Source organism: Bactrocera neohumeralis, chromosome 6 (assembly GCF_024586455.1).
Source record: "Bactrocera neohumeralis isolate Rockhampton chromosome 6, APGP_CSIRO_Bneo_wtdbg2-racon-allhic-juicebox.fasta_v2, whole genome shotgun sequence".
Classification (NCBI taxonomy): Eukaryota; Metazoa; Arthropoda; class Insecta; order Diptera; family Tephritidae; genus Bactrocera; species Bactrocera neohumeralis.
This window is the reverse complement of record NC_065923.1, coordinates 51,219,841-51,234,879: the sequence shown is the minus strand read 5'-3', so window position 1 is coordinate 51,234,879 and position 15,039 is coordinate 51,219,841. Positions and strand designations below refer to the sequence as shown.

The window sequence follows — 15,039 nt, the reverse complement described above, 5'->3', positions numbered from 1 at the left end:
TGTTGCCGCTACATTTATTTTATAGAAAGTTGTTGGCAAAATATTGCCAAACATAGGCAATATGCAGTCCCCGTTAGCGATAGTTGAGCAATAGAAGTTGCTTCGAAAAAATCTATTGCTAGTCGAAATGCGCGATAATAAGTTTGCGTTTATCGATAGTTGCTTTAAAAAACCCGAATGGTCTGTACAGCATTGTCCAGAAGAAAATTTTCGCTGGGAAAATTATTTTATGGTTATAGTGTTTGCGGGTTTTATAATTTAAATTGAAGTTTACTTCGTATCTCTTTTTCTGAAATATACTTATATTATTAAGTTTGAGGTAAGTCAAATTTAAATTATACTAGTCTACGTATGTGTACACTGAAATTTAGCCGCCATCTTTGAGTATCCAACGTGTGCAGTAATTATTAGCGTTTATCTTCGTGTTATAAGAAGTTTGTCACGTCTCGTGTTTTAACGTTTCCTTCTAAGTCAAATCCCATAATGGTTTGGTTTTAATATTAAGAATTTATTAAAAGTACTGTTTATCGGTCATTTCAAATAATACAAAACCTGTTTGATTTAATAATGTAGAATTTCGGGGATAATTAAAACGCATCCGTTCCGTCAACTATCGCTTGTTGCTGTTTTATCGAAAGCTCAGATTCGCCGCGCCCGCATCGTACCGGTCAGACCAGATAAAAAAATCAACTTTTTCGTTTAGTTCTCCTTTTACAAGGAGCAGATAATTTTCAACACCAAATCGTAAGTTACAAACGAACATCCGTTGAAATGCCCGGAGCAGGCACTTTCAAATTATTTATAGGGAATCTTGATGAAAAGACGCAGGCTACTGAACTGCGACCACTATTTGAGAAATACGGTACCGTTGTGGAATGTGATGTCGTGAAAAATTATGGCTTTGTTCATATGGAAACGGAACAGCAGGGACGCGACGCTATCCAAAATTTGAACTCGTATATTTTGAACGACAATGCTATAAAAGTGGAAGCGGCAAAAAGCCGTCGCGCTCCGAATACGCCAACAACGAAAATCTTCGTGGGAAATTTAACGGATAAAACGCGAGCACCCGAAGTGCGCGAATTATTTCAAAAGTATGGAACCGTCGTCGAGTGTGACATCGTTCGTAACTACGGTTTCGTTCACTTGGATTGCATTGGTGACGTGCAAGATGTTATCAAGGAGTTGAATGGTCGCGTCGTCGACGGTCAGCCACTTAAAGTTCAAGTTTCTACTAGCCGTGTACGCCCTAAGCCTGGCATGGGTGATCCGGAGCAGTGCTATCGTTGCGGTCGTTCCGGCCATTGGTCTAAAGAATGTCCACGATTATACGGCGGTGATCGCGGTTTAAGTGCCGGCGGCTATAGAGACCGAATGTACGGTCGTGATCCGTATCCTCCACCACCACCACCACCACCATTCTTACGTGACAGGATCATGGATGGCTTTAGGGTAAATTTTGTATTAATAATAATATTAAGTACGCTATTGACCAACATACATATTTTTGTAACAGTATTAAATATTTCTTAAAAATAGTAGATATCATCAAAATTAATTCGTTTCTTGCTTTTAAACTCTAGACTCCCAATAAAGTATTTTTCTTCGATATATATTTGAATATTTTATAGGGATAATTTAATATTGTTTATTTATTATCACTATATATCAAAGTCGCTATGGGAAGAGATGTACTAGAATAATTCTCGGTTGAATGGGTACAATTTATCTATACAAATATTTGTATATATACATATGTAGTAGCTTTTCACGCGGCTTCGCTCGCATTGAATCCCTTGAATAAATATCAAAGCTTATTATGAACGCTTAACTAAATACATAATAAGTATGCGAATGATATACCCCGATGATAATCTTCGTGGTGGTAGTTTTAACTCAAATTTAGTCTAATTAACGCTTTTGATGAATCTTTTTTCAATTTTGAAATTTGTTTTTCAAACAGAAATTGAATCTCAATTTTTTGAACTGAAATTTGCAGGAATAACTGCCAAATTTCTGGGGACACACAACGAAATAGCGTTAATTTTTCATATATCAGATTAAAGTTTATAAATAAAGATAGGAAATGCATTGTTTGAAAACAATTTCGAAATTTATCCCATTCCAAAAGTTATTTTTAATTGTTTGAATTGTCTTGTTTTATTCTTCCGTTATAAATATGTCTACAAAGTAATTATATATGTATGTATCTGTATGTGAAAGGTGCGTTTAACAGCACGTCGTGGAATATCATATTTTAATTAAATCACTGACGATCGTTGCTTTTTCAGGATTATGATTACTATGATCGTAGGTTTGAAGATACTCGCGATTTATTCGAGAGACGTTACCAAAGCTCCAGAATGCGTGATTTCCCTCCTCCACCCCTATCTCGTCGGGAACCTATGCCTCTCCCCCCGCCACTTAGTGGCAGCATAAGAGGTAGCAGCTTGTCCCGTGGTTACGATTCAATGTTTAGTCGTCGGTCTCCACCACCTCGAAGCAGCAATGGGCTTAGTCGCTATGGGTATGTTAAACTTTTAATAGTAAGGTAGGCAATTTACAAATTTTTTCCATTTACAGCTATGAAGATTTCAGTCGGGATTCATTCGATGATAGAATGATTTCCTCCAGAGGAATGCGCGGACCATCGCCGCCTGGTCGCCGCTATGCACCGTACTGAGATGAACTTTACTTCGGCCACATGACTTATATGAGCGGCAGTTTGTGTGAAGGATAAATGCATACAGTGCACAGTCAAATGACAATTCATTTTTAGATGTACTATTAATTATTAATCATTTATTTAATTTTTTCTATATTTAAATCAATTTACTGATTTTCAAAAGAAAAAACAATAATTGTATACATTTACAATTTAAAAAACAAAATTATGTTACTAGTTTTCTGATTGATTGCATTGTAAACAACTTACAACGCATTAAATACATGGAGCTAAAACTCAATAGTAGTAATTTATAAAATAACACCAACAATTCTAAAAATATGGTACTATTTCTGGCTACATCAATAAAGACACTAAAATTTCCAAACAACTTTCAGCGTACGGTATATGAAGTGTTTTGACCAATAATTTTTAAGACAAATTATTTAATATTGTTTTTGTAATCGGTAAGTACCCGATGAATATTTACTATTCTGTCTCTGTCACACCGTTTCGGTTTGGACAATGAATGTAAACTGTGATTCATCTAAAATGCACACAACAGCCTGTTCTACGCCACCGGAATGACTCAATTGCATCATTCACCTAAATTATTATTTTTAATTTTCTGTACATAACTTATTATTCCTCGATTTATGACCGACATACTATTCACAGCTAAAATGGAACAAGCACATTTTTGCTTCTTATATTGCTCAAAAGCAATTTTCAAATTTCGTAATTTTGTTTCACAAAATATATGGCCTTTTCCACACAAGACAAAAAAACGTAAATTGTGTCTAATTCAATGATCAATCGAAACTCCACGTGAGTACACGATGTTTCTAACTAGTCTTCGAATGCAGAGTTGTGTTGGTGTTGTTTTTAATCAACTCTTTTTTTTTTTTTTTGGAACAAGTTTCGAACTTTCAAAAGAAAAATTTTGGTCAACTAAAACATACCTACTAGAAAACGGAACAGTTAGTGAACAAACAAAATTTATTATATTTTTAAAACGCTTTTATGAGCTTCACTTGAATATTTGTACCTTTTTCAGTGGCACTGAAAATTAATGGCACTTTAAAAATTTTTTGAAAAGCACTGCAAAAAATGTCCCTAAAACTGCAGCTAAAAGCAACAAAGAAGACAGACAGTGCAGTTCTGTTTTTTTTAAATAATCATACATACTTATGTATTTACATACATACATACTTATGTATTTACATACATACATACTTATGTATTTACATACATACATACTTATGTATGTACATACATATATTATTATGTATAAATGATGGCGAGCTGAATCGGTTTAGCCATGTCCGTCTGTTTGTTTATTTACACGCGAAGTAGTTCCTCAGTTTTGCGGATATCGATCTGATAGCTTGTCGGAAGTTCTTTTCTCCCCAAAAAGCTGCTTTGTCGGAACCGCCGATATTGGACTACAATAGCAAATAAATTCCATACAAACCAAGCAATCGAAATCAACTTCTTGTAAGGAAAAGTTTTTATTTGCTCAAAGAAATCAGATCGGACTACCATAGTGTATACATACATACATATGTATGTAGCTGTCACACAAACTAACTGATCAAAATCAAGATCTGGTAAGAAAACTTGAACCTGTAAGGGATATTATAGTTTTTCTTGTTTTTTATTTTATTTAAAAACTTTTATGATGATTTTCCAAGAATAACATATAACATCATCGATTTATAGGTGAGATTATACAACGTTGGAACATTTAGTTTTCAGTTGAATGTCTTATGTTGGACGATGTAATTTTTGACATACTCTATATAAAATTTGTGGTTACACAGAAACGTGTAATCAATAAGATGATATATGCATACATATGTCTTTATTTTTAGTATTTTGTTCATAGAATTAGTTAATAAACGTGCTCGTTCGAATTACGAAACAAAAAAATTGGACAAAAAATAAATACAATTTAAATTACTTCATGTAGCCTCTTCAATTAATTGTTGACATGCCCAACGCATAAAATAAAATTTTGAGCTTTTGTGATCATTAGTGCCGGAAAGACGGCTTCCACTGAATTTAGGGTGTCCCATAATATTTCCTATACAACTTTCATTGATATAAAAGTTATTTGATACAGAGCTTAATCTCTCAATTAGTTTATGGGCAATTTTTGACTCGGCAAATACTGACGCAGTATAGGCATATCTTGATTCTTTTATTAACAAGTTTACGATCTTATCTAACTCGTTATTTCTATACAGATAGACACTTAGTACTGGTCCGCAGATATCTTGTGTCATTAGGGGATCCAAAGGGTCGTTACAAACCACCACTGTTGGTTCTATAAAGTATCCATGAGATTTACAATAATTTCCACCATATATAATCTGACATTTTGACTCATCGCTGGCTCTCTTTATATATTTTATAATGCGCTCATATGCAAGTTCGCTGATTACGGCCGATGTTACTGATGTGAAATCACATGGATCTCCCACCTTTATACAGGCTATCTGGTCTAATAGTTCTTTTTTTAGCTGAATCCATAGCGTTTCTGGAACGTAAATGCACGAACATGCTGAACATTTTTGGCCGGAATATTCAAAGGCTGCTTGGGCAGTTGCTTCAGCTACTACATTCACATCCGCACTTTCGTGGACAAAATGGAAGTTTTTCGTACTGCATTCGGCCACCATACGTGGATAACTTTTGAAATTTTTAATTCGTAGATAAGTAACATTAAATATGTTATGAAAATTTGTCGTTCTTCCGGCAAAATTAAGGCCACCAAAATAAGGTGATTTAGTAACTACGTCCACAAATAAGTTGCCATTACATGGTATGAAATTTAGAACACCTGGAGGCAAACCAGCTTTCTTTGTAGCTTTCCAAATCAAGTAATCAGAATATATACTATTGCTGGAAGGCTTCCAAAGCACACAGTTGCCCATAAGTGCGGGGCTTAGTGCCAGGTGAGCAGAAAAGTTGTTATGATTGAATGGTGAAATGGCCGTGACAAATCCGTTTAATGGACGCTGGAAATATTTTGTTTTGATTCGTTCAGGATTACTATTGCTAAGATTAATTTTGGATAGGCGCATTATATAGTCTGCACTTTTTCGTAACAAGCCAATTAACTGGAAAGTATCTTTCTCAGCTTCTTTCGGTGTTTTTGCTTGTCCTAACATAATTGCGGCATTCAGCATATGACGGTCTTCTTCTGCGATGATATCGGCACATTTTCGCCAGATTTCTGCTCTTTCCTTCAGATTGGTACCTTGCCAATATTTTTTACTGCACAATGCTGTTTCAATACCAAGTTTAATCTGTTGCGTGTTGGCGTAATAAAATTTTACCAGCGTACGTCTATGATTGTGAGGATGCACCTGTAGCTGCTCATCGCTGCTAACAATACTATTATCGCCGATGTTTATGGGCACGCGGAAGACAGTTTCTTGCAGTTTATCTAGTGATTCAAAGAGAGCTTTGCTATCCATAGAATTTTGGTTGTAGTTCATCATGTGTTTAAAATACCGTTTGCAACCTAAACTCAAATAGGTGCGGTTGCACGAAAAGTTGACACCATTGTAATTAATTCTGAAAATATTACTCATCTCACTTTTAACATTTTAGCTGATAACGTATGAATTAAGGATCATTTATTAAAATTTATACAAAATAAAGCAATTTCGAAAAATTGAAACTTAAATATTTTTGTATAACGGAAAACCCTCAGTTTCATTAAAAAATATTTCTATGCATGGTGAAAATATAGGCTGCATAATTAAATTATACAACTACGGCTATGGATCCCAGTTGCTGACCTATACCTTCACCATGCCTATTTTCACTGGTATACCAAGAAATTATCTATTTGTGTTACTTTCTGTGCGAGCTTTCGGCCAGCTGCAGTTGGCGCGCTGAATGCTATCATGTCCAGTGGAATTTCCTCTCCGAATATGGTGTTTTGTTGGACCGCATTTATTAGTTTTGTTGCTATATGTAATCGCCTATGTAATGGAGAAACCCATATACGAGATATACCGCATCTAATTAAGCATAAATGTTTTGATTTAAAAGAAAAATACCAAATATCTTACTTTATACATACTTGGCAGGAAATTCTTCTTCGGTGCAACAGTCAAGCTCTTCTATTTTAATATATTTGTTAGCTTTTTCAAGAGGTACAACTAAACAAAGACCAACAATTTGGTGTTTACGGACAGCCAAATAAGCCTGTAATTAAAATGAATACTTTAACTTGTAAAAGAAAATAATGTAGTTAAAAAGCATACAACAAATGTTGGTGGGATCACATAGGAGGCGAATCCCAGCTCCTTATCGACAATTTTCAATATGTCGGCTAAACGTTCATGTCGTCTGGTGTGTGAGGATTCTGTGATACGCAATATACGACCATCCGAACCCCATTCGGGGTATATAGCCACGATATCTTCGTCGATCCAACCCTTAAAACGCAGTAAATGCAAAGATGCATGATAATCGTTATGCAATTTTTCTTCCTCTACTTCATGTATACTATAAACCAGGCCACATTGTTTGCATTGGTGAGCACCAAAGTTTCTTTGTCCTGCATCGATTTGGTATTGATTACTCGCCCGATCCAAATTCAAAGTTCGTGAAAAATCTCGTCTAGATATTTGTTGTAAAGGCTTCCATGTGTTTTTATCAAATATTGGGAAAAGCTTATCCTTGTCTCTATCGATAGACTGAGTTAAAGGTAATGGAGTTTCGCCAACACTTTGTTGAACAGAAGCGTCAATCCTCGTTTTATCTAAAATTTTGGAGTTTTCGGAAATATTGTTTGGTATTTTCACTTCATTATCGACTGCCTGTAAAGTGTTTAATGGGACTCCTTCTTTTTCTTGTTTCCGTATTGTTTCCATTATTTCATCTGCCTCCTTACGTCTTTGGTTGTAATTTGAAATGAAAATATCGAAATTTTCCTCTGTACATATATTGTTTTCAACTAGAAAGTCCAGCATTCGATGTTGCTGCGCTTCCACTTCTGGATCATCTGTATTATACGGTAGACGTTGACGAAAGTAATCTTGTTGATTTACCAAAACAAAAACTTGGTCAACAATTTTTGCTGCCTCTTCTTTGTGATTATCTGGATCTGCTATGAATATTGTAAAGTTTTCTTCTGTACACATATTATTATTTATTAGGAAATCAAGTAACAAATATTGTTGCTCTATTAGTGTAGGATCAGACGTATTGTACGGAAGCCGTTTACGAAACTCTAAATAATCCAATTCAGTGGATAACTGCGTGTTAGGACTTTGCAACGAATGATTAGCTAGAATTTCTTGTTCATTAATAGTTTGATTAGTCATAGTGCTCATAGAATCTTCGTCCATATCCCCATAGGCTGTGTCATCTAAATTCTTTAAAATCGCTTTAACAGTAGCTTGTTCATCGGATATATCATAAGTTGCTGAAATTTAGATATGAATACACACATGAGTATAAAATTAATTTTCAAAGATAACTTACTTGACGGTCTTCTTTTTGGTCTCCTTTTTACTTTCTTTTCTTCTTGTATCAAAGATAATTTACCATTGCAAATAGAAGCTCTAATATTATCTGTAATATGAATTTCTTTAGGCGTAAGGCTACTGCGAGCAGATTTGAAAAATTTTCGTTTTGTTGGAGCGGTAGCAATTCCGGACTCATTTTCAATAATAGCAGCTTCAATGGTGGCTGATTCATGCGAAATTATAGGAATGATTTCTTCCGCAGTTGAAAGCTCTTCATAGTCATCAAAATTGCTATCGATGTCAGAAAAATCTGTATCAATATCTTCAGCCATTTCAAGTTCTTGATGGTTTTTATTTGTCGGCAAAACATATTCAGACGTATTGTTGTTCGTATCATCTATTCCTGAAATAACTGTCAAGGGCCGGGCCATCTCTATAGGATTTTTGCATGATCGAAAAATATTGTGTATCTTTTCTATATTTTGACGCTCCTCTCGTTTAGAGGCGATCCGATTTTTTAGATTTTCATTGCGCAAATTTTTTAATATTAAATCAATGTCTACAGAAGAAAGGGTATTTCGAATATTTTTTTCTCCCGATATAACTGATCGTATCGGTCGTCTAATTTTGTGTTTTACCCCTTTATTAATATTTATCTGTCCAAAACTCCGACGACCACGGCTTCGCGGGGAAATATTTTTATTAGTGATTGGTGGCGATTTTATCTTAACTTGAAAGTTTTTTGGTACATCAACACATAGGCTTGTGGGCCGGGACCTTGAGTAAAATTTTGATGTTGAAATTGTGGCAGGAGCTTCGTCATTTAATGCAATTTTTGGATTTTTTTTGTACGGACTTAACTCTACGTTCTCTTCTGTTACTGCAAAATGCCTTTTTTGTGGTTCGGATCGAAATATAGTGCTCTTATTTACTACTTCTGGAGTACCACTAGAGGTTAATCTCATTGAGGTTTTGAACATTTTTTGCAGCTGCTCTTCAGAACCTTCTTCTTGATCACTATTTGGTGCATTTTCCTTATCGCTTGGAATTATTAAAGCGGTGTTCTTTAATGTGTTTTTAACACATTCGGTACGGAGACTTCTGCGTAAAGGTGACGTACACATAGATTTCGCAAAGTCAGTGGGAGCATCGTTAAGAAAACTTATGGCACTTGATTTACGATTTGAATCTAAAAGCTTTTCAATATTACGTCTACTCCTTGTTGTTATAGAGCTTATTTCTCTAATCGTATTTGAAGATTCTAGTAATTCAATTCCCTCCAACATATTTCCCGCCACTTTAACTTCACCATCAGAAAATAAACTTTTCTTCCTCTCGGATAATCTTGGCGTTGGATGGCGTGTAATACGTGGTTTACTTAAACTCTTTGGAGTTTCCATTTATACAAATTTATTGAAAAAAACCATGTGAATATAAGAAATTGCTTTTTATCAGTAATATCAACACAAAAGAAATGCGCCAATTGAGTTTGACATATTTATAACTTAAAAACAATAACAGCACGGTTACCGATAAATCGATAAATAATTTAGATTACAGATTTTTTTTATGAAGTAGCTACTAGACACTTTTATATCAACTTTAATAATGCTAATAGGATACGTCATCACTTAAGTTACTTGTAAGAGATTCCTTCGAAACTCTCTATTGGTATTTATCTCTATTTTTAATTTATTTTTGTTCGTTTACACATGAAAGTGAAACGTTATTTAAATTATTAAATTTATTCCTAAAATAATTAAATAAAAAAACGCAAAGACTTTGAATGCTAAAGACAACGTGTAAAAGTTATTTGACTAGTTATCGATATAATTTGCGAACTAGTTTGAAAAACTATATGTTAGTGTTCGGTTAACGGCGTCTTTTTCATTGGCGTTTTATTTGGTTAGCCACCTTTACTGAAATTAGTTTCTTTCGTTATTGTTATGGTTACCTACGAGTTACAGAAAACTGGCCGATACGTTACTGATTATTGTTGTATTGGTTATTTATCCGTTACAGAAAACTGGTACCTCGCCACTTGCATTGAGTTATTTGTCTGTTATTCATCAGTTACGTTCTTCCTTATAAAAAAAAAAAAACAATTGTAATTTTTATTTTATTTCTATTTATTTATGGATTTGTTTCTTGAAGTTTACATGTTTATATATATTAGGTATATCTTTCATTTCTATTTTAACAATTTTTCGGTATTTGCTCAGGATTAGTTTTAAATATTGGCATTTATATATACATTAAAAGCTAAATTTTTCTTCTTACAAAACTTTTACAAATTTTTTGTAATTATTTTAGATTAGATTTTAAATATTAACTTCTATATATACATATATATATTACAAACTGAATTTTGCTTCTTACAATAAAAATTTTAGCAACATTTACTATACTATAATTATTATTTTGATCAAAAGCTTATATATGGGTTATATTTAATTTATTTTGTTATACTTTGTATAATTTAAAAAAATAGTGTATTAATTTACTAAAACTATTTTCTAACCAAAAATTGTAAGTGATTAGAAAACATTTCCCGTGCGATTCTGTACTGTGATACAGTCACAAGTCTATAAATTTGAGATTTTAAGTTAGAGACAATTTTTGTGACTTGAGACGATTATGCTATTTTGTAATAACATGTTCAGACCGACACTTCATCACATGATTTCGGCTGCTGAGTGGTTTATTCTACTAATCCTATAAATTTATCAAGATTTCGCCATACAAAATTGACAGTTCAAAATCACTTCATCGAAGTGATTTAAAACTGATCCACGCTGAATCTCTCGGTGCACTGATTTTGCGCCATCTACTTGTCAGCATACGAAATCTATTACATTATGACAGCTGATTTAGACACTACAAAGAGAAAAAATGTGAAAAATACAATTTTTTTTAAAGCAATGAATCTAATTTCACCTGAAAATCGACTTAACAAATGAAAAAATGCGGCCATTATTTCCATTATATGTGACCTGGTCTACGAAAAGGGAGCTAACGTGAGAAAACTAGTTTTCTGGGGAACAACTGTTACAACTCGTTTCGTCAGGTTCTCTTTATCTCATTAATGATATTAATTTTTGACACCTAAGCCCCCTTTCCGTAGACCAGGTCACATATGGAAAATATTTAAAAGAAGACAGCTTTTATTTCAAAATACTAAATGACAATCTTTACTTTTGATAAATATTAAGCGATGTGAATTCCTGAATGGCAAAAAGAGCTGTTTTTCATCTTTCCAACGGCAGTGAGAACCGACTGATTAGTGAAGGGCTTAAATGTAATTTAATCCCTTTAAATTCTCGGTCTGAACATGGTATAAGTGACAGTCACAAAATCTATTACATTTCATTAATCAGACATTTTTTTACACTACATGTGAAAATAAATATGTCGATAAAAAATATAAAATTTTCTATAACATAGTCAAAAAACATAATAATTAATAAAAATATGTGTTGTCTTTGTTAACTTTATATAAAATGGATTCATTTTCAATTTTTTTCGTGTTTGAGTTGTTTACAAAATATAAAAAAAGACAATCGATTAATATTTATGATGATCTCTATTCAGTATATTAAAAATGGCAAACAAGAGTTCTTATCAGGTCACAAATTTGAGACAATATTTTGAGACTAACGCTAGAGACTAGTCTCAAATTGAGACTTGACCTTAAAATGTCTCAAATAGTGACTAGAGACTGCTTACAGAATCGCGCTATCAATTTCCTTCTCTATTGATTTACGCACAGTCTCTATTATTTTTCTTTACTGGTGTAGAAAACGGTTAAGCGGTATAAGCCGGTAGATGGAGTAATGATTAGAAGTTCACGCAAGTGAGGAAAGTTCTCTGATTGCCACTCACTTGGGAGTGGCCAGAAACGATTATTTTACTTCCGGTCCTAAACCCAGTATTCACTGGGTAACCCAAGATCATCCGTTTGAAGGCGAGCTAAAGTGAGAAGGTGAAACATCCCCTACATAGGGTTGTGTGCTGAGTCTAGGACCAATAGTTAATTTTTTATCAGTCAAACCTTTGCGATTCAATTCGATACACAGCGACCATGTCGGATTGCATGTTGGATTGAAATCGACCATTTCATAATAGACATACACGAGTTCTTCATCTTCCGAGATGACAGTCCTCTGCGTTAGAGTAAGATTATACTACGATTGTATTTCTAAATTTTGGATGAATAATGATGTTGAAAGTTTCTTAAAAAATAGAGAAATTAGTGTAAGAATTATGATACAATGCAATGAGTTGTTAATTTTTTATTGAAGATCATTTCAGGATAGTTTATTGGAGATCATTTGAGTTTGTCGGCTTAGGATTTATATTATTAATTGAAACCCCAAAGTGGTGTTCTTCAAATGGTACAACACATTGTTAGCCTTCTTGATGTCGCGCGCCGCTTCGCCAGTAAGGAATAAAGTTAGCGAAGGAATTTTGATTTATTTGAGATTTAAATGATTTCTTTTAGACGCGATACACCCAATGTGATGCTATTTGACCCCATATCTGCAAAATGGGGTGAACAAAGTCAATTTAAGCATTGCACAGCCATACCTATCTTTGTAGCAAGTTCGCCCAAACTCTGCGCGGCCAGAGCGCACACCAGCTCAGGTTAATGTCAGCTAAAAACGCGTATCACAAATCAACCATTCGAATGCCTCAGCCGCGAACGGAACTCCTCCACTATATGCTTCGTACAAAGCAGCGTTTTATTAGCCTGTTTCGAAAGATAATCGAATAATAATCTGAAAGAGTTCGTGTACTCCGTTAATTACACACAGAAAAGACAGAGCCGTGGGCATGCGCTTATTGGTGTGAAAATCTTTCGTATATTCCAAATCATTCGCTGCTAATTGCAAGGCAAAACAATCTTGAGGCCGCAAGACAATGTAAGTAATTGGTCTTTACAACAGTAAAGCAGAAAATAAGCAACCCACCTTGGAATCACTATTGGTGAAAATATCTCGCAACGCAACACAAATCATCCCACTCGATTTTCATCTCCGGCAGCGCATTGTGAGTTTTGCTCCGTTCTCTGCAATTATATGTGATAAATTCTTTAGAAGGAAGATACAATTTAATCTTTTATCTTCTTGACAACATCTTTTGAATCTATTAAAATATCAAAAAGTCGCTTACCTTAAAATTTTTTTTTCAAATAATGCTGCCCATAGTTGATAAGAAATATATGTATACATAGCTATATGTGCATTTCTCTATTACGCATTCAGAAATTATGTATGTTGCTTCTCTTATATGCTTCCAACATTCATTCCAACCATTTAAAAACAAGCACAAGTTTTTCAATATGTGGTGGTGTACGAGGTGAAAGTTTACAAAAATAGTAGTGAATTGGTTACCTCCGTCGCTTTGAGTAGAATAAAAAGTAATTTAAATTTTCAAAATATTAATTAATAATATTATATTTTCTGACTTATATGTCACACATAATTTTATTATTTTTACCTCCATGTTGTTTTTGCAGCGGTTCATTAAAATTCGTGTATTTCTGTACGCATATCTGACAATTGGTTTCATTTCATCCTTGGACAAACAGCCTAAGTACAAGTTAGAAATTTTGTATATACATATGTAAGTATGTATAACGATATGCATTCACGAAGAGAGGACTTTAAATTATAAAATATAATGTTTTAATTAGTAAAATTTCATTTAATATGCACTCTATTTAAAAAGTACATAGGAGATTCTCTTTAAAGTCGAGTTTTAATCTTGAACACTTGATCATGAAGATGGTTTATAATAATACTTACAGAAAAGATAAGGCCAAGGTTTACTCCTTTTATACAACTAACTGTAAGATGTCATTTAGTATCGAAAAGATCATAAAATGAGCTTGAAATCAATGTATGGAATGCCAGTTTTAAAATAAAAAGAGCATTGTTAGAGGAAAGATGTAATTTACTCAAGCTTTTTAATTGGGTTGGAAGAGATCCTTATGATATTCTCAATAACAATTATTTTATGAGAAAAGAAAAAATATCCTCAAAAGATTCTTTAAAATTTTCATGTAGCGAAATAATATTGTACATACATATACATACTTATATGCATATACCATACAAGAATCATAGAAGTAAGTTAAAATGCTGCCTAAAATTCTATTAAAATCAGTAATAAACTTTTTAAATTTACAGAAATTTAAATTTTTTTTCATTCCAACTCAACACGAAGAAAAATGGTACCGTTTGGCAGGCAGGTTAATTGTGCAAATAGGTCTTATTTAATAAAAACTTCATTTATGATTTTAAGCTATTTGGATTTTTAATCAAGTTACATATTTTATTTAAATCAAGTTACATATTGAATCATGTATAAAAAATACACACAGTGAACTAAAAATACAAGGAGATGGTTTGACTTTGAAGTGATTTATCTCCTACATTATTAAAACTTTTGAGTTGATAACAAATATTGGGTAGTCGAAAAAGTCTTTTCGTATTTCTAATCAAATTTTTACAAATTTTTTTATATTTATAATAATAAATAAATAAACAAATATGCACCATTTTGGGCGACCACTTTTAGCCATTATTCCATCAGTGTAAAATTTCATCACAGTTCCCTTATACCGAGTTGTAGATGAGTGCTCTGAGAGAGCCGGAGAACAAGCCGTGTAGAAAATCTTTCGGCTGTCTGTTCTCGACGTCGAACCTTCTTTGTGTCTGTTGATTTGCATTTATTGCTGCACAGATGAGGGTGCGAAACTTAGCTTGTAGTGCACAATCCTGCAGAGGGGATGTTTCGCCTTCTCACCTTAGCTCGCCTTCAAACGGTTGTTCTTAGGCTACCCAAAAGATATTTGGTCAAAGACCGGAAGTCCTGAGC

The 15,039-nt window shown here is 33.6% G+C and overlaps 3 protein-coding genes across 3 annotated transcripts; 1 reads left to right on the top strand and 2 right to left on the bottom strand.

Annotated features, from left to right (window-relative positions):
• The first annotated feature begins 151 nt into the window (after nt 1-151).
• On the top strand, nt 152-3,056 carry LOC126763131 (RNA-binding protein lark). Its single transcript, XM_050480377.1, has 4 exons — nt 152-319; nt 574-1,452; nt 2,292-2,527; nt 2,584-3,056. The coding sequence occupies exons 2-4, from the start codon at nt 772-774 to the stop codon at nt 2,681-2,683; spliced, it is 1,017 nt and encodes a 338-aa protein (XP_050336334.1). The 5' UTR covers nt 152-319; nt 574-771; the 3' UTR covers nt 2,684-3,056.
• A 1,408-nt stretch (nt 3,057-4,464) lies between these two features.
• LOC126763129 (delta-1-pyrroline-5-carboxylate dehydrogenase, mitochondrial) lies at nt 4,465-6,274 on the bottom strand. Its single transcript, XM_050480375.1, has one exon. It carries the CDS (start codon nt 6,265-6,267, stop codon nt 4,630-4,632), a length of 1,638 nt encoding a protein of 545 aa, XP_050336332.1. The 5' UTR covers nt 6,268-6,274; the 3' UTR covers nt 4,465-4,629.
• Nucleotides 6,275-6,290: 16 nt separating this feature from the next.
• On the bottom strand, nt 6,291-9,674 carry LOC126763128 (N-acetyltransferase eco). The gene is made up of 4 exons (XM_050480374.1): nt 8,174-9,674; nt 6,949-8,114; nt 6,765-6,889; nt 6,291-6,702 (listed from the first exon to the last, which is right to left on the bottom strand). The coding sequence occupies exons 1-4, from the start codon at nt 9,555-9,557 to the stop codon at nt 6,501-6,503; spliced, it is 2,877 nt and encodes a 958-aa protein (XP_050336331.1). The 5' UTR covers nt 9,558-9,674; the 3' UTR covers nt 6,291-6,500.
• Between the last annotated feature and the right edge of the window lie 5,365 nt (nt 9,675-15,039).